General features: G+C 42.3%; 1 protein-coding gene across 4 annotated transcripts in view; it reads left to right on the forward strand.

The window, feature by feature from the left end:
- Positions 1-1,144: 1,144 nt before the first annotated feature.
- FAM234B (family with sequence similarity 234 member B) overlaps positions 1,145-24,172 on the forward strand; it is a 38,823-nt gene continuing 15,795 nt past the window's right edge. For 2 of the 4 annotated variants that reach the window (XR_010135725.1, XM_002822960.5), the window contains exons 1-7: positions 1,145-1,229; positions 12,158-12,553; positions 15,071-15,169; positions 18,181-18,369; positions 19,449-19,579; positions 23,243-23,390; positions 23,757-23,898. Coding sequence is in view for 3 of the 4 variants with exons in the window: in XM_002822960.5 (XP_002823006.4) it covers positions 1,193-1,229; positions 12,158-12,553; positions 15,071-15,169; positions 18,181-18,369; positions 19,449-19,579; positions 23,243-23,390; positions 23,757-23,898 (1,142 nt within the window). In the remaining variant the exon portion in view is untranslated. Of the gene's footprint in view, positions 1,230-1,435; positions 1,707-12,157; positions 12,554-15,070; positions 15,170-18,180; positions 18,370-19,448; positions 19,580-23,242; positions 23,391-23,756; positions 23,899-24,172 lie in introns of those variants that run through there. The other 2 variants (XM_063712042.1, XM_063712043.1) reach the window with 2 other exon arrangements.

Raw genomic sequence — 24,172 nt, forward strand, 5'->3', positions numbered from 1 at the left:
GCTGATCACTTGCGTGTGGGAAAGAAGCAAGTCAGTTCTTCCTTCTACACCATTGTGCCTGGTCCTGAGGCAAGCCAAGTTCAGAAGTCAGAGAGGGCCTGGGTGTTTGCATTTTCCACAGTGACCTCAGTGGGTGTTTGGGCAGCAAAAGTATTCACATTCCACTAGGTAGCTAGAAAGGAACTCACAGGTATTCTCTATGTAAAAGGTAAAGATCCCGATTCATTTGGCAGCTGCTTTGAATTTTTTTCTTTAATTGAAAAAAAAGTACATTAAATTTGAGAAATACTATTCTAAGCTGCAGTTCCTATGTTAAAATGGAAAACAGTTGCGGAGGGATGAAAGAGATTTCCAGAGGGACAGGGAAGACAAAGTGGGGGGAAGCTCAGGGATCCAAGGAAGGAGGAATTCCTGGGCATCGGCCTCCCTGCAACAATCATTCGGGCAAAGCTGGGGTGATTATGGGGAGCGTGCAGATGCCTTAAAGGTCAAGCATTGAAATCTGAGGAGCTAGAGATGCTGCATCTATTGGATGTATGTACACAGTCAGATCCTCCTTCTACACCCTTCAATTAGAAGCTGCAGCGTAGGGTGCTGAGTAGACACCTGTAAAGAACTGGGAGCAATAAATGAGGGTTCGAGCTCCAGGAAACTTCAGCTTCTACCTAAGAAGCATAATAGAAACACTCCTACTAGGTGCCTACTGTGTGCTGTGTGTTTTAAACAGGTCATATCATTTAATTCTCACTGCAAGCTTGTGAAGTAGGTAGTATGTCTTTAATTAAAAAAAAGCAACGGCAGCTCAGACGCCCCAAGGGACTTGCCCAAGATGGCCCAGCTAGTTAGTGATTCAGGCAGGATTCAAATCCAGTCGGCCTGATTTCAAAGCCCACGCACATTGCACAATCCACACCTCCTTAAATATCTCGTTTGAATGATTTTCACTGCAAGCTTACCGGGTATTTTCTCCCCATTTCACCGACGAGGCAAGTGAGACTCAGAGTGGTGAGGTGACCTGCATAGGTAGGGTGGGAGAAAAGCCTGCGGAGCGTGTACTCTAGCTTGGCCTCCCTCGGCTCTGTCCCCAGCAAGCGGGTCCCACCTTTCCCGGTCCCGGCCCCACGCACCGCCCGCCCGGAACTACACTTCCCGGCAGAACGCGGGCGCGCGCACGCGCACCGGGGCCTCCGCCATGGCGACCGTGCTGTCCAGGGCGCTCAAGCTGCCGGGTAAGGAGTCGCATCCTTGCGACCACCCTGTCCCCGCCGGTGTTGGAATAAGGGGAGGCAAGGCTCTGGGGGCGAGGCCGGTCGGGTCCTGGCCTCAACCCAGACTCAGCTGCAGGCGCCGGGTGGCGAAGAGGGTGCAGTCCCCGGGGGCTGGGGTCCCTGTGCCACCAGAGGGCGAGAGGGGCGCCCAGCGGGGCAGGGGTCTCGGGCGCGGGGCGAACCCGGAGACGCGCGGGGAGAGGGCGCCGAGCAGGTGTTACGGCGGGGAGTGTCAGAACGCCGGTCGCCGCTGTCCCGAGGGGAGGCTGGCGAGAGGAGCATCCTTCCCGAGCGCCGCGGACCCGGCACCGCGGGGACTCCGGCGCCTTCTGTCTTGGCTGGACCTGGGCGGGGGCGGCGGGACGGCGAGTGGCCCTCTGTGGATCATCCCCTCCACCTAACGACAGCAACGACGCATCCATGAGGCAGGTGGGACAGGTATTTACGTCCCTTCCTAGTTTACAGAAGAGAAAATGAGAGTTATTTGGCTAACTGAATTGTCCAAGGTCTCACAAGTATTGGGAAAGCTCGGCCTTGAACGTCAGGGGTCTTTTCACTCTAAATCCTGAGCTTTTGATTCCACTTGGTCAGTCTCCAGCTGCCGAGATTAAGCATGGGAAATGATTTGGCACCTATAAGTTGAAGAAAATGTATGGAATCTTCTTTAAGGCAGCATTAGGGGTGATGACAACTTCCAGAGCTGATTCAGTACTTCGGGCAGCAGCTCCAAGTTTTTTTTCCTCCTAAACCTCCAGAGTAGGATTGTACTGTTAGAAACTTGATATTGTTAATAAAAGTATATTTATTCCACCCAAGTAAATTTTAAACATTAGGCTTCAGAAAAATTGATGGCTCTACCTAGGTAAGTTTTAAGCATTAAGCTATAAACATTTATTTGCTGATAATTTGTATTAGAGGGAAAAGCAGTTGCTTTCATAGCTATCTCTAGAGAGGGCTATTTGGGTTTTGGTTGGATAGCTAGTTTGAGCTTGCAGGGGGATTACAGGGTCCTTGTTCTCAAGGAGCTCCCAGTATGCTACCCTGAAGCGAAACTTGACATTTGGATGACGCTAGGTTGGATATTAATTTGCATTTCTGTCCCCAGACTTCATGACCTCAGACAGATTATTTTTTTTTTAATATGGGCTCATTGGAACATTGGAAGGAACACTGATAGTATCTGCCTTGGAATGTGTGCATAACACTGGAATTAAATGAGAGACGTGACCCTTTACCTGCAGGATTAATGTTTTACTTTTTTACTTTGTATATCCTTAGTGTAGAATGATATCCTCCCAGAGGGGTAATAAGATGTCAGACACATTTAGCTTTATTTCTTTTTTTTTTTCTTTTAGAGTCCTTTTTTTTTTTTATTTCAGTGTAGGTCATTGTTATTCTCTAAGAATGAGAATGCATGAAAATCTTGCTTTAGCAACTCTTGAGCTCTTTTGTGTTCTTCTGCCCCAAGGCTGTGGTGTTATTACTCCCTGGAGTATTAGTTGTAGGAACTGGTTGGGGTTCCCATAGCCCAGTCCATGGGCCTGTTTGGCAGGCAGCTTGGCCCTGAGCCCTGAGGTATGCTTGATGCTTTTTTAGGCCCAGATATAGTAGGCATATGTTCTTTCATGTGATGTGGGTTTTAAGAAAATGTTCACTTGCATTTTTCCTTGTCTCCTTCTTGCCCTTTCTTCTTCCCTCCACCCAAAATACTATTTTTAGTTTTTGCATTAGGTACAAGTTGTTTTTGTATAGCTCTTTTTGGCTCCCCTGTAATTGGGGTCCTGAGACTGCTGTCCTGTTTGGGCTTCTGTGTTATGTTCCTGTAGTTAACATCCCCACTGTTTTCTTTGTTGGTTTTTTTTGTTTGTTTGTTTTTTTGAGATGGAGTTTCACTCTTCTTGCCCAGGCTGGAGTGCAATTGTGTGATCTCGGCTCACCGCAACCTCCGCCTCCTGGGTTCAAGCAATTCACCTGCCTCAGCCTCCCGAGTAGCTGGGATTACAGGCATGCGCCACAACGCCCGGCTAATTTTGTATTTTTAGTAGAGACAGGGTTTCTCCATGTTGGTCAGGCTGGCCTGGAACTCCCGACCTCAGGTGATTGCCTTCCTTGGCCTCCCAAAGTGCTGGGATTATAGGCGTGAGCCATGGCATCTGGCCCCAACATCCCCACTGTTTTCATGTGTGAGGAAGTCAGGATGGAGTGGTGGCTGAGAGCATGAGACAGGCTCGGGTTCAAATCCAGTCTTTACCTAATTAGTTACTTAATCTCTTTAAGCTTTAGTTTCCTCATCTGTAACAATAACATTATTATGGAACATTCACTCTATGCCACACATTCTACTACATATTTACCTCCTAGGGTAATCTGAAATAGTAAAGGAGATGGATGTACTTAGGAGGTCTAGTAACCTCTGACATATGTTAATTAGTCAGAAAGTGTTAGCTGTTGTCATCAGCACTGTGCTCATTTATGAATGTGATACCTGAAGGAAGGCTTGATGTAATAGTGAGCTATTGACAGATCTCAGCAGTCTTGTTATGAAAGAGCAGTTTCGCTAAGCTCAGGAAGGAAAGATGTTTGGCTCACATGCATAAAATGAGGTTAATTAGTAGCAGAAGGCCAATATGACATTCATAAAGCCTGTAGGACAGCTTATCTCCTAAGTATACATATATATTTTTTCTTAGGCCATTTTAAAGTTTGAAGGTCAAACACTGGAGGGAATATCAGAGCAAAATGATTTTTTATGATTTATTTTATTTGTGTAACTTAGAGTCTTTATATGCCCTTGGGTAAACTAACCCATGATATGAATTATTTACCTTTAGTTGCAGTAGAGTGTATTGTATAGTATATGCACAGTATAGTGTATACTATAGTATAGTATATGTTATAGAATAGTGTATGTTTTAGTATATTTCCTGAAAACATTTGGGTATGGTATAATTGCATCACTTTCCTATTTGCGTTTTCCTCTCTACCATTTTGGAAATCCTATTATATTTAAGCAGCATCTTCAGTCTTCCTAAGAGGAAAAGCAATAGCTGTGGAAAGCTCGTTTATAATGACTTGTTATGAAATCAGTGCCCTCTCCCTTATTCTTTGAAAACCTTTCATTCATTAAAAATTTGGGTGGTGGCTGAAAGTAGCAAGGAGCGAGTGAGTGCTAAGTGCCCTAAGCTTGGAAGCTGGATTTGACGCCTAGCTCCTCAGCCTGAGTAGGACTTAAGGCAAGTTGGTGGACTTCTTTTACTTCACTCTCTCTTATTGTCTTTCTGTAAATAGATAGAAAAAAAATATTATTAAAGACTTCTCTAATCAAAACTTGCAGTCTATAATCCTTAAGCGGAGGTTTGTTTTTGCACTATCTGAAAAAAAAATTAGTATAAAAGTATTTATTCCTCTCAAAAGGCTGGGCAAGAACTGGCCCCTAGTCTTCTGTGATGTAAAGAAAGCATAGGAGTATGATAACTCAGAGCGCTTGTGCGCTTGTCTTTATATTTCGGTGATGTCATGGCTGGGTCAGAATGCTTGAACATCAAATTGCATGTTCTTTTTCTGAGGACTTTTTAGATATTGCTCCGCTATCTTTTAATAGTGTATGTTACTATGGAGAAATCTTTGCCTGATTTTTGTTCCTGTCATTAGTGACTTGATTTTTTTCCTTTGGCCTGGGTGCTTATAGGATTCCTTCTTTGTCCTTGAAGTCCTGTGCCTTTACTAGGATATATTTCAGTATTGATTCTTCTGAATCAGTTTTTCTTGGGACTCTGTGTACTCATTATTATGCAGTTTTAGGTCTTTATTATAGGAAGTTTTTTTTTGCAACTCTTTAAAATACTGCTTTTGGTTCCATTTTCTTTTCTGTTATCCTCTTTGGTCATGCATATATTGGCTCACCTTTGTTGGCAGTATCTATCACATTGTTTCTAGTCTTTTTAAAAGCCTTGATTTTTTTCCATGGGATCGTATGTAGCCCGTACAGACTTTGAAGCCAGACTGGTTTTGAATTGTTACCTATCACTTGCTGTTTATCTGTGGGCCAATGTATTAGTCTTTTCACACTGCTGATAAAGACATACATGAGACGAGGCAATTTACAAAAGAAAGAGGTTTAATGGTCTTACAGTTCCGTGTGCCTAGGGAGGCCTCACAATCATGGTGGAAGGTAGAAGGCACATCTTACATGGTGGCGGCAAGAGAGAGAATGAGAACCAAGCGAAACAGGGTTCCCCTTGTAAAACCATCAGATCGCGTGAGACTTATTCACTACCATGAGAATAGTATGGGAGAAACTGCCCCCATGATTCAGTTATCTCCCACTGGGTCCCTCCCACAACACATGGGAATTATGGGAGTACAATTCAAGTTGAGATTTGGGTGGGGACACAGAGCCAAACCACATCCGCTAATTACTTAAACTTCCAAGCCTCAGCTTCCTCATCTTGAAAGTGAAGACAGTAGTGTGTCTACCTCACATAGTTGTTATGAAGATTTACTGAGATAAGAATATTTTTTGAGACAAAGTCTTGTTCTGTCGCCCAGGCTGGAGTGCAGTGGCACGGTCTCGACTCACTCTAACCTCCGCATCCCAGGTTCAAGCAATTTTAATGCCTCAGCCTCCTGAGTAGCTGGGGTTACAGGCGCCTGCCACCACAAGTGGCAAATTTTTGTATTTTCAGTAGAAACAGGGTCTTGCCATGTTGGCCAGGCTGGTCTTGAAGTCCTGGCCTCAAGTGATCTGCTCGCCTTGGCCTACCAAAGTGCTGGGATTACAGGCGTGAGCCAGCACCCCTGGCCTGAGATAAGACATTAGAAGGGCTTGGAAGAGTGTAGGATAAGTGTTCAGAACTGCCAGCTGTAGTTATTTCCATTACATTTTGCTTGATTTTCACTAGTCTATTTTTTTTATATCTCTGACTCTGTTTTCAGCAATATCTGTTCCTTTAGCTGATTCCAATAAGGATTTCTTTTCTAAAATTGGTTTGTTATTTTTTCCATTGTTTTCCTGAGTGCTTATTTCAGAGAAGACGATTTTCCTAAATTTCTCAGACTCCATGGGGAAGTATATGTTCATTATTTCTTCCATCTTGTGGTGTGATTTGTCCAGCATTTGTTCATTTGTTCTTCAGCTGATTGTTTGTTGTGTTTCGTTGTTACTTCTTTCTTGAATATTTGTAGAGCTTTGTGGTATCTTATGGAATGAGTACTAAACATGGCTCCTTTCTGATTATTACTTATATTTAAATGGGGCAGTTGTTTGACAGCCTGGCTATTGCCAAAGGGGTGATCTAGGGCCGTTGGAAGCAAGAATGTAATCCAGGCCTGTTAAGTCAGCTGGCTCCTCACCAGCACTCTTCCTGTGTGGATGTCTCTATCCTGGCTAGGAGGAGGCTTTTCACAGGACTGTAGGCTGCTGGTTTGGCATTTCCTTCACTGACTTTGTTGTGCCAGTTATCAATTTATTGCCCCTGAACTCCAAATTCACCTTTGTTGACTGATCCGTGAAAGCTGGTCTGAGCCCTTTTAAATATCAAGTTTGTCCTGCCTTGGATATTGTCTCTCAGTCCTAGGGGACCTTTTAGAGTTCTCTTCTCATCTTTATGTTTACTCTCCTGTCATTGCTTAGTAATTTTTTTATGTTAAACTTGTCCTCTTTGAACTACTGTTTGGCTTCTGTCTCCTGACTGGGCCCAGTCAGGGTGATTATGCCCAGTTACTTTTCTAACCTGCCATCCTGACAGTGTGCTTTTTGTGAAGATGTCAGCTTGTACTTTTCCTCATTTGGTCCTACTTCGATTTGACTCTGTGGTGTTGAATGGGGCTCATTGGTGCTTCTGTGACCCCAGACTTTGTCTTTCCAAGCAAGCAATTACTGGTTTGGCTATATTTGTGGAACAAGGGAGGTAGTAGAACTTGTTGGTTAGAACAATGAGTGGACTCTGCAGTCAGATGCCTGGGTTTGAATCCTGGCTTTTCTTTTGGCTAGTTCTGTGATCTTAGTCATTTTACCTCTTAAATTTTATTTTTCTTGTTGATAAAATGGGGGATAATAATAATAATAATATCTACCATATAAGGTTGATGTGAGGATTAAATGAATTAACACATGCAAAATGCTTGGATCAGTGCCTGGGACAGTAGGCACTCAATACACTTCCAGTTGTCATCATCATCATCATCATCATCATCTTATTGTTGTCATGATTATTAATTCTGTGAACTCTGCTCATTGCTGAAGATCTGCAATATATGTGCAATATATATCTGCAAGATGTATTTGCCTGCTCTTACTGAGCTTTCTCAATTGAGTACAAATTTCAGTGCATTTAGTTCATAAATTGTGGTTTGGGAATGTGGCTGTTTCCTATTTTGTGTTCTATTTTTATTTTTCTTTATTTGTTTTCCTGGTTTTAGGGAAGACAGTGTGACAGAAATGCCCACTTTTGCCATCATTAACTAGAAGCATGTAATCTTGCTAAACGGACCAATTTGACAGCAGCTTTTTTCTCAAAGAATGCTTGCAAATTGTTTTTATACATTTCTTACAGATTTTATAAGTTCCTGTAGCATATGCTTCTCTTCCTCCCTGCCTGTGATAGTACATAGCATGATAAAAATGAATTTCCTTTAAACTGTTTTGCTGGGCAGTATTTTATTAATGATTTCACTTTGACAAAGGTGCTGTTTTAGCCTGATATGTTTGTTGCAAGGTGGAGACTGACTAGCAAGATTGAATTTGAGGTCGATGCTAAATTTTTCACTTGGTGCTAAAAATCCAGTTGCACAATTAGAGGGTGGCTTAAGCATGTGTTCAGAATGCTTGGAAGTTTTAATTGAATCAGTAGGTGATGTGAATGCCAAGAAAACTCTCAAGATCTTACGTTACAGAAATTGAATTGTTGTTTGCTATCTGGAGTAGGTAGGAAATAGCTCTGCCCTCCCTCCCTTTCTCTGGTCAGACTGTACCTGAGATTGTATCTAGTTCCAAGAACCATACTTTAAAAAGCACAGACATATCACATTGTGTCCAGAGGAGAATGACCAGGATGTTGAGGACACCTGAAACAATGCTTCTTCAAGTAATGGGTTGAAAGAGGTGGAGGTGTTTAACTTGGAGATGAGAAGAGTGGGGGAGGGCACTGGGAGATACAATGCTAGCACCAGTGATGGTAATGATAATAATAGAAGCTAAAATTTATTGTGTGACTATAAGCCAGGCACTAAGAACCAGACATATATTATCTTATTTGATTCTCATCACAATCATATGAGCTAAAAAGAATAATTATTTCATTTCATAAATAGGGAAATTGATGCTCAATAAAGTTAAGAAATTTGAGATTACATAGTTCATAAGAGATATAGCCAGGATTTGGCTTGATGTTTGATTGTGAAGACTTGAGCTCTTAAATACCATATGATATGTCTCTTATGATTGATACCTTTGAGTGTTTGAAGGACTTACATGTGAGAGAGGGATCCCAGAAATTAAAACTAGGACAGATAATTGGCAACTTCCCAGAAAAAAATTCTTGAATCAGTGTAAAGAATTGGTTTCTAGATTAGAGGCCAGTGGATTCCCTAATACAGGTTACATTCAGGTGTTTGCTAAGTAACTGGTTGGTAGGTCTTTGTAAGTAGCTAGTTGTAAGTTTGGGATAGGGGTGGGGATAGATTATGTGATCTTTAGGGTCTCTTGCTGTGCTTTCTCAAGTAACTCTAGAGTTGAGAACTCTGTGCTTTCCTGTTTTTCAGATATATATATATTTAAACATTTTAAATTGTCAAAAAATACATACAGCATAAAATTTACTATCTTAACTATGTTAAGTATACAGTTCGGTATTAACTGTATATGCACCCAATCTCTAGTACTTTTTCATCTTGCAAAACTGAAACTCTATACTTACTCAGTAACAACTTTTCCTTCTACCTCCAGACCTAGGCAACAACCATTCTACTTTCTGTTTCTGTGAATGTGGCTACTCTAGATAACTCATATAAGTGGAATTACACAGTATTGTCTTTTTGTGTGTGGCTTATTTCATTTAGCATAATGTCCTCAAGGTTCATCCATTTTGTAGCAAGTGTCAGAAGTTCCTTCCTTTTTAGAGCTGAATAATATTCCATGGTATGTACATATCACATTTTGTTTATCATGTCAGGTGTATTTTAGCTAAAAAACAAAACAAGAACAAACAATCACTTTAAAAAGTATTAGAGTTAATATTATTCTAACAACCCATGGCTCTGTGTGCAAATTATTATGTGTAGAGTTATCTGGGATGGTTAGGAAATGGTGTGCCCTAATTAACCAAATAATTTGGTTCATGGAGTAGAAATACAAATTGTAGGAGATTATCTAGAACCTGTACTGACCCCATGGCATATTCTGAAAGTACTATTTTGAATTAAGTTTCTAATAATTGATTTATTTTCTTGTAATTTGTGCCTTTAAAAATAAAATCTAATATTTATTGGGCAAAGTGTATAGCTTTGAAAATAAAAGTAAATAGAAATAACTTCTAGTTATTAGGATGACAGATTATTCAGTATTTTCCTTGCATTTTTTTTGAAAGTACTTAATGTTATAATTCTGTGGAATGTTCATTTTAAAAAATCTAAAATTTATTGATTTTTTTAATGTACCAAATACTAAACTTTAAACATCAAAGATTTTACATCCAACATCTGGTATTGGGGGAACCAGCCCCCAATATTTCAACATAGGTTCTTTCTATTTTCCTTAAGTGTCGGCTGGTCTAAGAAATAAAGAGAAAGAGTACAAAGAGAGGAATTTTATAGCTGGGCCTCCGGGGGTAAGATCACATATCGGTAGGTCTGTGATGTCCCCTGAGCCACAAAACCAGCAAGTTTTTATTAGGGATTTTAAAAGGGGAGGGGGTGTAGGAACAGGGAGTAGGTCACAAAGATCACATGCTTCAAAGGGCAATAAAGATCACAAGGCAAAGGCAAAATTAGAATTACTGATGAGGGTCTGTGTCCCTCTATGCATGTATTGTCTTGATAAACATCTTAACAGAAAACAGGGTTGGAGAGCAGAGAACCGGTCTGACCAAAATTTACCAGGCTGGAATTTCCCAATCCTAGTAAGCCTGAGGGTACCTGCAGGAGACCAGGGCGTATTTCAGTCCTAATCTCAACCACATAAGACAGACACTCCCAGAGCGGCCATTTGTAGACCTTCCCCCAGGAGTGCTTTCCTTCCCCAGGGTATTCCTTGCTGGGAAAATAATTCAGCGATATCTTCCCTACTTGCACATCTGTTTATAGGCTCTCTGCAAGAAGAAAAATATGGCTCTATTCTGCCCAACCCCGCAGGCAGTCAGACCTTATGGTTATCTTCCCTTGTTCCCTGAAAATCGCTGTTATTCTGTTCTTTTTCAAGGTGCACTGATTTCATATTGTTCAAACACACATGTTTTACAATCAATTTGTACAATAGTGGTCCTGAGGTGACGTACATTCTCAGCTTATGAAGATAACGGGATTAACAGATTAAAGTAAAGACAGGCATAAGAAATTATAAGAGTATTAATAGGGAAGTGATAAATGTCCATGAAATCTTCACAATTTGTGGTCAGAGATTGCAGTAAAGACAGGCATAAGAAATTATAAAAGTATTACTTTTGGGAACTGATAAGTGTCCATGAAATCTTCACAATTTATGCTCTTCTGCTGTGGTTCCAGCTGCTCCCTCCATTCTGGGTCCCTGCCTTCCTGCAACAATCTGGTCTCCATGTAGTGTTTTATTCTTTCATTTTATTAATTGAACAAACTGAGATATAATGTATGAAATGACATCACCAAGGCCATAGTGACCCAGAGGTAGACACTAGCATTAATAATTATTCTTTTCCCCTTTTTAATTAGCTGGGTTATGTGGTCTTTTTTATATTTCTTGTGAACAAAAGATTTAACGATAGAGTTTGCATTAGTGATAGATTACCACATAAAGTCTCCCCAAAAGAAACATTTTCTTGGTTGTTACTTGGTGGTAACATGAAATAAAGGCATAAAATCATTCAGTCATTGGCAGTGAGGCCAAGGGGTGGGTGGCTTGGGAGGCGGTGTACCTAGGCCCTTCTGTAATTTCTCTCTCAGCTACCCTAAATCAACACTGCAGGCTAAGTAAAAACAAAGTGCTTGCCATGCAAAGCAGCTTCAAGACAAGTCCCCTACCTCTGTATACTGGCTGGATCACCACCCCTCCCAGAATACTTGCTCAGAAGAGCAGTTTTTGGGGTAAACATTGTTTACTAAAAGATAGACTGAAAGGACATTCAAATCACAGGATGGTTCTTAGAAGTGAGATTTCAATACATCTTCAGATGAACATTCAGTGTTCAACTTTCTAAGTTGTTTCCATAGAAACAGTTGGGAAGCCACAGATATTGGGCTGTGAGAAGCAGCATATGGAGAAGAATTGTTCTAAAAGTTTACCAGGAAAGATTAGGACGTCACAGATCTAAGAAAATCTGAGGCAATATGCACATTAGGCACATGGAGAGTTGATGTGGAGCCATGATCTTTTTCTTGAGTGAGATTCAAACACATTAAGAGAGCTTTCTTTTTAAACTAAAGACATTTTAAATTTGCTAACTTCTGCCTCCTTTTCCATTGTCTTAAACTCATGCAGGCAGTGATCCTGGAGCAATGTGCTTTCGTTTTTCCTTCCATTCCTAACCCCTGCTTCACTGGCTTCTGTTTTACAGATAGCCACCAAGGTTCAAACTTGATGTAAACCTGGATTTTTTTGTTTTAGTTTTCCATGTTCTCCTGGGTATTTACAGTTGCCATATATTTGGTGAGGGTGTCTCCTCCCCAGTTCCCTTTGACTCTCTGTTTTTCTGTATTTTCAGGGAAGAAGAGCCCAGACCTAGGGGAGTATGATCCGCTCACCCAGGCTGACAGTGATGAGAGTGAAGACGATCTGGTGCTTAACCTGCAGAAGAATGGAGGGGTCAAAAATGGGAAGAGTCCTTTGGGAGAAGCGCCAGAACCTGACTCAGATGCTGAGGTTGCAGAGGCTGCAAAGCCACATCTTTCAGAAGTCACCACGGAGGGCTACCCCTCAGAACCCCTTGGGGGCCTGGAACAGAAGGCGGCCTCCTCCCTGGTGTCATATGTGCGCACGTCTGTCTTCCTGCTGACTTTGGGGATCTCGATGATCCTGGTGCTCCTGTGTGCTTTCCTGATCCCCTGTCCTCCCAGAGATCTGCACAGCACCTGGAGCCGCCAATTGGGCTCCCAGGGAGGTGAGCTGCAGAATCTTCAGCCCTAATCCTGTGAAACTTCATGCTATGTCTGATTACATTTAAAATTTCCTCCAAATCTTAAAACTTAATATGTGTCATGTGGCATTCCGCACCCTGCCGTCCCTGCTGTGTGGAGGTGGCAAGGAGATTAAGATTTGAAAGAAAACAAACACCTCCAAAAACCTGGGAATCACTGCTTTGTTGTGTCTGTTGGCATTGGTCTTTATTAGAGCCAGAGAGGACAGGGCTGGTTTGCTGGGTTCCTGCTGTGGAGCCAGCACTGTATCAGGGGAATGCAAAGCTATAGGAAGGGCTATTTACAGAGAAAAGCAAGGTTCAAGGCCAGGTTGTACCAGGGATAGGGCTCTTACAGAACCCTTCGACATTCTTTAATGATAGAGGTCTGATCTAATTTAAATTATAAAATAATTTCATTTCTTGTAAAAGATAGTTGCTATCTTTTCTTTCTCGCTCTGCATGGTTAGGGTGGTGCTGTCCGAGTAATTCCAGCTATTCTGTCTCCTTTTGGAGCAGGCGTCTTTAAAACCTCTTGCTCTGGAATGGGACTTACGTCTCACCTGTGTTGAGTAGTCCTGTCTCTTGTGAACTGGATTAAGCTATCCTCAGACCCCTGGCTTCCTCTTGATCTAGAAATGTTTATCTCTGCCACTTCTCTGATCCCAGTTGAATTAGCTTCTGATGAGTTCTGTGTTCTCATCTTTAGTTTCTCTGAAGGCAAGTTTCATTTACATATATTTATATACAGTTTAAAGGTAACAAATTGTTTGTGTGTCTACCACCCAGCTTTAGAAATAGAACATCATTGAGACCTTCACAATCTCTTGTGTGTCCCTCCTGACCACATCCTCCTCTGCCCACCAAAGGCCTCTGCTATCCTGAATTTTGTGTTGATTATTCCTTTTTCTGTAAAGTTTTGCCATGTCAATATGTACCCCTAAACTATATATTCATTACTTTTGCTGGTTTTAAAATTTTACATGAATTTAATCATGCAGTCTTCTGTGAACTGCTCTTTTTTTTTTTTTTTTTTTTTTGCAACAGAGTCTTGCTCTGTCACCCAGGCTGGAGTGCAGTGGTGTGATCTCGGCTCACTGCAGGCTCTGCCTCCCGGGTTCAAGTGATTTTTGTGCCTTAGCCTCCCATGTAGCTGGGATTGCAGGAGCTCGCCACCATGCCTGGCTAATTTTTGTATTTTCAGTAGAGATGGGGTTTTGCTATTTTGGCCAGGCTGATCTTGAACTCCTGACCTCAGGTGATCCACCCACCTCGGCCTCCCAAAGTGCTGGGATTATAGGTGTGAGCCAGTGCACCCAGCCTGTGACCTGCTTTTTTGTGCCACTTAATTTTTTGAAAACAATTTATTGAGGTTCATCTATATTTACGCATTATACCTGGAGTTTATTCATTTTCACTACTGTCTGATTTTCCATGGTATGAATATCCCATGATTTATCCATTTTACTGTTGATGAACCTTTAAGTAATGCTTCCAGTCTTTTTTTTTTTTAAATAAATAAATGATGCTGCTAAGAACATTTTTGTATATGTTTCCTATTGCAGTGTATAAGAATTTCTCTAAGACATAAACCTAGGAGTAAAATTGCTGAATCATACCATAGGGTGTGTGCATGTTCATTATTAGTAGTTTATGTTAAATTATTTTCCAACGTGGTTGTACCAATTTACATTTCCACTAGCAATGTGTAAATTCTCTCCAAATTTGGTGGGCATCCTCTGAGTCCACACTGTTGGGTGGTGGGGGGATGGAAGTCCAGACTCCTCACGAGGCCTCTGCTGACACCACCCCCATGGAGAGGAGGGAGAGGGCTGCCTTGTTGATGCTAGTTGGGGTGGAACTCCTTTGGTCCTGCTAGGTGAGGATGACAGTCCTCACCCCCACCTGGCCTTCTCTGACATGATCCTGATGGTGGTGGTGGTGGTGGTGGGGTGCCTTGTTACATCCAGGAGAGGGTGGGAGCCAGGCTCCACATTCAGCCTTTGCTATATGGGTGGGTGGAGCTGGGCCCATAATTTTATCTTGGGTGTTTGGTTGGAGTAGAGCAGTTATTATCTAAAACTTTCCTGTCTTGCTGGACTGCACCTTTCCTGGGCTTTTGGCTAGGGAAGCCAGCCTTTTCTGGGGCTTTTTTGTCTGTACCTGTGGTGTTTCTGGGTTGCTGGCTTTTCCAGCACCATATCTGGGTATTATGAGGCCAAAAGAAAACCCAGGGGACTCATCACCTTGTCATTCCTTGGGTCTTGCAGTCCCTAGCTGGTCTGCTTCCTTTTCTCTGCCTTTTAGAGTTGTCTTATGTTTGTTTTATATACAGTGTCCAGGGCTTTTCCATGCACTTAGCAGGGGGAGTAGGGAGAGGTGTGTCTACTGTACCTAGTCGAGGAACTGGAGTCTGCCTGGTGTTTATAGAGCTACTGGCAACAGAGAACTGGTTTGTGGTAACTTGCTCAGGACCTTTTTGGTTTTTTATGTGTATAACAGGTGGGGACCTGTCTCCATTGGAATTGGCTGATGTGAATGGAGATGGCCTGCGTGATGTGCTTCTCTCCTTTGTGATGTCAAGGAACGGGAGTGCAGTAGGTAAGAGACGTGTTTTTTCAAGGCTGCTACAGGGGCACTGTCAGCTAGGAGAAAACATCAGAGCTGTGTCCCAAGTGGTACTGCAGAGAAGGATCTGCAGTGAACAGAAAGTTACCATGGTTCTGGCATACATGAAAACCCTCATCAGAAAGCTTCCACATATAAATAAAGCTCAGTCTAAGAAATCGGAGGGAGTTATAGCTGGAAGGAATTTTTAGTGGTGACCAGGCCAGTGAAGAAACTGTGATGCAGAGAGGAAGTGACTTGTCCACACACTTTGCAACGAACAGTGTTAGTCCTCGGGTTTCATGGGTTTTCTCCTGGTTTTCCATTGCCTCTTAGATTATAGTGAACATTGACTTTATGCTACCCTCCCATCCCTGGCAGAAAACTTTTGTTCATAGACTTACACATCTTTACACAAATACCTCTTGGCCGGGTGTTTTCCTTTCCCCCTTCATTTACACTTGTAGACCTGCTGTCCATCCTGCTCTCTGCATGGAGAAGCTGAGCTGTATGGATGGTATCAACAGGCTTCCTTGCCTGCTGGTCTCCTTTCAATGGGGAGCACAGCTCAGGAATGGGAGGGGAGTAAGAGTGTGAGGGGAGGTATTCACTCCCCTGGCTCCCTCCCCGCCGGGGTCACCGCAGGATGGCTGCTATAGCCTTGACCCTGGATCACAGCTCATTTCAAGGTGGCCCTCCTATAGGACTTTCCTTTTCTGGATTCCAGTAATTGCATCCTCTCCTTGTGTCTTTGCTGGGGAGCCTAACAGTTCTGAGGGTCTGCACTATCACTTGTGGTGTTTCTACATGCTGGCCACATCTTTGTGAATAGTCTCCTTATGAAACCGTCCACAACTTACCCTAATTTAGGGTGCTGTTTTTGGGATCCCAGCTTTTACACATGTCAGCTGTAGAAAAAGAAAAAATGCGTTCTGATTTCAGCCTAAGTACACAAGGCTTTTGGTTGGTCCTGCAGCCTCCACTACAGTGGAGTCAAACTGCAGCCTGTGAGCTGATGCAGGGACCTAGTTTGATGCTGAGGGTGCCCTAGTGACTGCTTTTAAGTCATCTAGGCCTTGGAATACATGTCTAGGTGTGTTTTAGAGAATTCTAAACCACATCTCTTACATTAGTAGGAGTGGCTTTCTGAGATGTGGAAGCAATCTGGGTGGAGATCTGCTGTAGAGAGCATCTCCAGCCTAGGAGTAGATTTCCGTGTAATCAAAACTTGGTTACACTTTTCCTGCCCGTGACTTCTGAAGTAAAAATCTTCCCCATCTACTTAGATTTAGAGATGTTTTTAGTCATTTGGTATCTTACGTAGTTTGCTTCATATCAAGACTCATAATGGCAAGGCCGTGGGTTTGGACACAATATGGACCAGGCTGATTTGGCCACAGACTGTACAAATAAGGATATAGCGAACATATGGTGCTTTCTGTGTGTTAATACACCATTGCCAGCACATAACGTATGAAGGAATTTATCCTTCCACACAGTCCTGTGAAGTAGACTCATTATTATCCCCGTTTTGCACATGAAGAAGGTGAGATGTTGTGAGGTTAAAGAACTTGCCCAAAGTCCTACTGCTGGTAAATGATAGAGCTGGGGATTCGGATCCAAGGAGTCTGGCTCTGGAGTTCATGTCCTTGACCCTCATGCCAAGCTGCTGTGCCCATAACCCACAAAGCTTTGTGCTACTGGACACAGAGGGATTGAATTTTTTATCTATTCACTTGTTCCTTCATTCAGCAACTCTGTGTTGATACTAACTGTGCGGCAGCCACTGTGCACCTTCTCTAGAGTTCTGATGGTTACACACAGACTGCCGAACAAGAGGAGCCTGGCCTTGGCCTCGAGAAGTCATGGTCTAGCAGGAAGGGGTAATCCATCACCATCTGGGAAAAGATGAGTCAGAGCATTGTAGGATGGAGTAGGGTCCTCCAGTAGGAAGAACCGCACAGGATAGGGATCCTAGCACCTTTGAAAAGCCTGGAAGTTACCATATACCACCTCTGTTTGTCATATATATCTTCTGGCAACAGGGTCTGAAACAGCCAGCCATTGTTTGTCACTTGTTTTTAGGTTGTATATTTAATTAGTCGTGCTGAGGAATAGGTAGAAGGAAGCTCTAAAAGTTTTGTTTCCTTATCTGTATTAGTTGTTGCTGAAAGTGGGAACTGTATGAAATGAGTCACTTGTCCCTATCCTGAGCGTGAATGTGAAACTGACAAGGGAGAAAGTTCTGAGTCTGATGTAGTAATTAAGTGATAAAGGCTTATTTACTAAGGACATGGCTACTCTAATGCCTTACCAGCTGTCCTTGGACCAAGGTATTAGTTCTTCCCAAATATTTTTTCCTGACTGGGACCAAATCAATTGATTCCATAGAACTCTAGACTAGCAAGACCCACTCATCATTGCTATGTGTAATCTTCAAGTTTATTTTTTCAAAAAAGAAAATATTTTTCTGCTCTCAGGAAGCATTTATTAGTGATGATTAGAATTCAGGTATTTTGTTCCCTGCTCTGCACACGTTCTAGATCAGTCTCATGTTTCCGAGCATATCTTTTCCTCCTGGTTTTTTGTTCTTAACTACTTTTTCGCATTCTTGATTTTGCTCCTGTCTCTTATTAGGCAAACAGTTGGTTGCTGTAGGTGCAGAGATTAGTGAGACAGTCTTTCTCCTTAAGGATATCACCATTTAGTTGGGGCCGAGGTGGCAGACATGTAAAGAGAAGTGTTGGGAAAGGTGCGGAAGTGGAGATGCATTCGACAGTGTAGAGGAGGCCACAGCTCTTGTCTTACATGAGAAGCGTGTTCAGCAAAGATGACAGGCACTCTGTGTTCACACCTTGCTGCCAGAAGTGTGAGAGGGAGCTGAATACACAAGTGTGGTTGCTGCCTTACCACCATCCACTCGCAGTTTTCTGGCCTCTTGTTCATCTCTGCCTCTTATCTCCTCTGCCTGCTTTCCTTTTTTTATCTCTCTTGTATGCTTTTAGGTGTCTCAAGGCCAGCTGCTAATCTTGTATGCCTTTCGGGGATGAATGGCAGCACACTGTGGTCTAGTCTTCTCCCTGAGGAGGCTCGAGATATCACATGTTTGGAGCTGATGCCAGGAAGCTTGGCTGAAACCATCTGCCTTGTGACAGGGACACACAAGATGCTCAGCGCATTCAATGCAACGTCAGGTAAATACCATTTACCACAAAAGAACTTTGCTCCTATGAGCCATACTTTTGGATTAGAATAATCTGTTGGGTAGGGGACCTTTTGACTCTCACATGGTGGAATGTCTGATTTACTGCTCTGGAATATGGTTATTAAGAGAAATGAGAGAAAAGGTTTGGGCAGATTGAGTAAACAGATCCATGGTTCAACCTGTTTGGTGATATGATGGGGCTGGAACTGAATTACCCAAACAGAAACTACCCTGAGGCCTTTGGTGTGTAAATAGTCTCCTGACTCTGTTCTTTGTATAAAAGACAACTGAACTTTGATTCTTCATATTTAATATACATGGGGTCCATGTGTAAACTTGGCATTAACTACTTAAAAAAATACGTCAGTGAAGAAATAAAGGTTTGTTGAGGCTTGTTGCCTTTTAGCTTCTTACTGCATTCAGACATACATGACAAAGGGAGTGAAAAAGAATCACATGTCCTGAAGGCTCTTACAGAATCCTAAGTATACGGCCCATAGGCTTGGTACTGCTGGGCCGTGTGCTCATGTGGAACGGAATAAATAACATCCTTCCCAGGTTTAGAGGTTGGAGTTTGGTCGCGGGGTGCTTCTGAGTGAAAAAAACTGGGATTTGAGTTAACTGTAGAACTGAAGCCATCTTGAAAACTTCCTATGATGCTGTGGTGCTTACTTATGTGACCGTGTGGGGGAAGGAAGCAGAGTGGTCTGGTCGGCTGCCCCTGGATGGTTCCTTAATAGTTGTTATAATCTCTTAACAGATCAGTTCCCTCACCCCAGGCAAGTGAGCCCTTCTTTGTTGGAAAGGATTTAGCACCTCCATTTTATCTAAAAAAAATCTAGGTGAGAAATCATTGCATGGATTTGTTAGCCAGATACTTGAGGATTCAGATCACGCTGCCTGCTCCCTCCTCTTCAGTAAGACAAAAATGAAAGGCAATAAGTAGGTAGGAGTTGCTGTCTGTTGTTCAGCCCATTGCGTTTTTCTTTTCTGGCCTGGGAACATGGCATCTGCCTTTTCCAGAGGCAAGAAGTTGTCATAGTGACCAGCCTATGTGTCCTTCCTTAGGGAAAGCCATTTGGACTTTAAACCCAAACTACTTGTCCAACGGTACCTTGGCTGCCCCAGTTGTGGTACTGCCAGACTTGGATGAAGATGGTGTTCGAGACCTTGTGGTTTTGGCCATTGGCGAATTGCAGGTATGATCTCTATTAAATGTTTTTTGTTTCTTATAGGGAATGCTTCTATTTTAGTTGTCTCAGCTCCTAGTGTTACGTTATAAATGCTGCTTGAAATGTTCTTTTTTACAAGGGTTTAGGTTTAAGTAAATTCTCTTTGTGAGGTTAAGTGCATACTTGACCATTATGAACCCATTTTCTCTGGCAGCCTCATGGCTCCATGGACTGGGGTGTAGTGGAGCTTTAGAGTTAGATAGGTCTGTATGCGAATTCCACCTCTACCACTTTATATCTTTGCGGCCTTGGGCAAGCCGTGGAGCCTGTCCAAGCTCTGGTTTCTTCATATGTAAAAAAGACATGTTATATCTACTTATATCGTTGTTATGAAAATTACAGCTAACATATTTAAAGTGCCTAGAGTAGTGCCTAATTTTTACTGTGTATATGTATTTTTAGTTTTACTGTATTATATATGTACATTTTATGTCAATTATAAAACAATAGAACAGGCTGATACAAAGTTCATAAAAGATACATAGGAAAAAATCTAAGTCAAGCAATAATAACAACAATGACCAAAGAAAGGAGTGTTGTAATCTAGGCTGTGACAAGGCAAACTTTGATTCAGGACAGTGGCCCTTGAATTATGGTCCTAAATTATGATTTGCAGGAACTTCAGTGTACTGGTTACTCTGCACACAGATAAAATAAGAGTAGTCTTTCCCCCAAATCACAGGAAGGAATACATTAATGAACAGGATGATCTCAATTTTAAGTTTTTATTCTGGAAGTGTTTTTCAGAGCTTTTGTCAAAGTTTCTCTAAGACTTTTTCTCAGACTTCCTAGTGTGTCTGCCAAGGAAATGCTTGTGCACCAAAGAGTCAAACAATCGGCAAAGAATGTTTGTGGAAAAATGTGGATATGGCTAATTTTGCCTCATTCGATAACCTATTTTAATTTTAATAGACCTTGTGTTTGCTGTTGTGATCTTTGTATTGCATATATGGAGTAGAGTTGTAAATTCTGGAGGTGAAATTATGTAGAATGGAATGCAATCTGTTAAGATTTTGTGGCTTTCTGCCAAGAGTCCCCTAAACTTAAGAGTGCCTCATCAGTCATGAGTTTTGAGGAGCACTGCTCTAGTACACTAAACTCTCCCTTACATTTGCAAGATAAAGGCAAGATCCAGAATGAGCTAAATTTCTGAAGCCTACTTAGTTTTAAGGGTTTTAAGCTTTAAGGGTACTTTATGTTCGTTTTCTTCAGCTAGCCAGTTGGTCTCAAAGTGGACCCGAACCAAGGATTCAGGAATTATTCATGTAATCTTTTTTATCCTAGCCATTGTGAATAAAGAGATTGGGGACTAGGGAAAATTTGAATTATTACTTCCATCAGGGAGCAATTCTTTGAAGGGGAACATATGGGGAGACACGGCAAGCCATTGAACAAGTTTTTATGTTGTGATTGAATTTAGAAATCTTGGTCTAACCATCCTGTCTGGCCACTTATTAGCTGATGGTGGTTGGCGGGATAGTGGCTCAGGCCCTTGGAGACCCTCCATAGTAAGGAGGTCTCCACTGAAGGAAGCGGCTTCTTGCCCACTCTTACTCTGTGCCCTTTGTGTTGGTCTCTACTCAGTGTATTGCCCATCTTGCCCTACAGAATTTACTTGTTTTCACAGTAGGGTACAGCTAGGGCATAGTCTCAGTTCTGCTTGAAAAGTGGTAGACAGTTCTAGGAAAACCTTGTAGAGGCACTAGGTATATAGCGCAGCAGCTTCTTCCTTGTACTGACCTCTTTTGACCTCTCTGCCAGCAACAAGGGACCCCAGGAACCTGTATAAGCTCCTGAGATGGAAGACTCTCTCTTCACAAGGAGGGAAACCTAAGTCTGTGACTTACAGTGATTGCATTCGTTGATCTGGGTTTAGACTGAAGTGGGCTTGGAGAACTGGACCTGGTTTTTGATTACAGGAACTGATAAGGTCTAGAACATTAGTGGGAATGGACCTTGAAGACCATTTGGTTAACTTTCTTGCACCTTGCTATGATCTCTGGTTCAGCATTACAGACATGTTGGCACCCCTACTCTCTTGGCGCACTCAGGCTGATGGGAATAACACTAATTTGTGAGGCGGTCCATTTCATTTTTGGGCCAGCTCCAGAAAATTCTGTCCTAAGCAGAAAGAAATCTGCTTTCTCATAGCTTCCACTCATTGTTCCAGGTTCATTCCCATAGAGCTAGTGTGAATGAGTCTAATCCCCTTTCTATAGGAAAGCCCTTTAACCATTAGCCTAGTCCCTCTAAGCTTGCTACTGAGGACTAAATATCCCCATTTCTGATACTGTTCCTCATGCAACCAGGAAGTCCAAACCCCTCTTTTTCTTGATTTATTTCCCTTTGCATTCTAGTTTGTCCAAATCTCTTTTAAAATGTGGTACTTATATCTAAAAACAGCATTTTATTTGTAGTATAATCAATATATCAACCTAAGGGAATTGTTACTTATTTTGATGTAGACTCTATTTCTGTTTTTGCAGCCAAAGATCTTAATATTTTTTCTAAGATTTGCTTTCTGTTTGTAATCAGCTAAAGTACCTATATCTTTTAATGATTAATTATTAATAGACCAGTTTATTTTTTTCTGGCAGATTTTGACTCATTTTCCAGCCTAAGGTTTTTTTGAATTTTGAGTTTGTCATATGCCATATTAGCTATCCCTCTCAGCTTTGTGATAAACTTGAATTCTGTTCTTTCAAGTCTTTGATAAGAATGTTTAATAGGAATGGGGCAATAGCAGAGTGCTATGACATTCCTCTAAAAACCTCCGTCTAGGCTAGTATTGATCCCATAAGTACCTTTTCCTGGTACATGGCAAACCACATTTCTTTATCTTGTCCATAGAGTTCATGATGATAAACTTTGTCAAAAGCTTTACTGAAGTCAAGATATCAGTAAAATCCTCATATTTCTTAACTGGTGACTCTACCCCCAAAAGAAATCCTCTAGAGCTGAAGTTGGCAACTGTGGCTTGTAGGTTAAATTTGGCCCACTACTTGTTTTTATAAATAGAGCTTTGTTGGAACATACTCACACCCATTCATTTATGTGTTGTTTATGACTGCTTTCACACAAGAACAGCAGAGTAGAATAGTTGCTACAGAGATCATCTAGCTGGCAAAGCCTAAAATATATACTATTTGGCCCTTCACAGAAAAAGTTTGCTGTTCTCTGTTTGAGAATAAAGTTGTTGGTGTCCAGGCCAGACATCTAGTGTTCTGATGGGAGAGCACTGCCTGGATTAACTCTAGCTGGAACCAAATATTACTGGGGATTTCTGGTATTGAAGTAAAGACCCAGGGGCCAGCCATCCTATGTTAAGCTATAGGCTAGAATTCTCTGCCTCAGGAGACTATTCAGCAAGCAACAATTCTGCTTCAGAGAAACTGTCTGAGGTGCTTTGAAGATGCCCTTTGCCTGGCTCTAGTGAGGCAATGGGACATTTGCTTCACTTGCTTACTTGCAGGGAAATAAAGCGAAGCAGGTTTGGCTTTGTGCTTTCCAACTTGGGGGAGTGTTTCTGAGCCCGTGGCTTATGAGGAGGCAGTGACTGTCTGGAGAAGCCATTTAATTAGGAAACGACAGGGCTTCTATTGACTCCACCCCCGTCTCTTACTTCCTCAGCCAGATCTGTGCTTTCTGCTGGTGTCTGGCCGGACCGGAAATCCAGTGGGTCGACCTGTGAAGTACAACATCGTGGGAGTTGGGAATCTGATTGGTCCTCAGGTTTACATCACCACAAACAGGGCTGTCTACATCCTGTTTGGCTTTGGTAAGAAGCAAGGCTGGTTTTTGCTCGTGTTCCCCACTGGCGTATGTGATGAGGCCTTCCTTGTGAGACAGGGTGAAAGCTCAGGAACTCCTGACACCAGCCTTCCCGTAGGCTTCTAATACAGGGGCCTCTTACTGTCCCCCACTGATCACAGGCTATTAACTCTGCCTTCCCTTGCTGCCTCCTCTAAAGGGAAGACTTGTCCAGCACCCACTTAATCACCTCCCCACTTGTTCCATGTTGTCCAGTCTGGGCGGGCTCTGTTAGACCCATCTGGTCAGGCTCTGTGTCTCTTGCTCAGATCCTCATCATGGGACAGTTCTGTTAAATTCAACTTCTCAGTGTTGGTTCTTCCTGTGGTGCTAGGAAGTATACAAGCTGTCGCCCTGCGGGACATTTTTGTTCAGGCCCAAAATCGAGACAGCTCACCACCTTCTCTGCAGATAGAAGAGCCAGAATGGGAAAAGCGAAGATCCATCAACCTGTCTGAGCTCATTGATGTTTACAGGTAGGGCAGTTGTCTGTCCTTGGTCACAGTGAGATCTCTTGTGAACTCATATGCCTTTGAGTCTCTTAAGTTTGGTTGGGCTGGTGAATATGTGGGTAGAGGTTTAGGGGAAACAGTGCTTATCTTAATTTACCATTTTCTGATCTGGTTAACATGAGTTAGAAATTTTCTTCTCTTGGTAACGTAATGCATTGGTATCTATGTGTTGGTGACCACATGTGATCACTCCTCAGGTAGGATGCAAGGAAGGATACTTAGGGCTCTGAGTCAGAGT

The sequence above is a fragment of the Pongo abelii genome, chromosome 10 (assembly GCF_028885655.2).
Source record: "Pongo abelii isolate AG06213 chromosome 10, NHGRI_mPonAbe1-v2.0_pri, whole genome shotgun sequence".
Classification (NCBI taxonomy): domain Eukaryota; kingdom Metazoa; phylum Chordata; class Mammalia; order Primates; family Hominidae; genus Pongo; species Pongo abelii.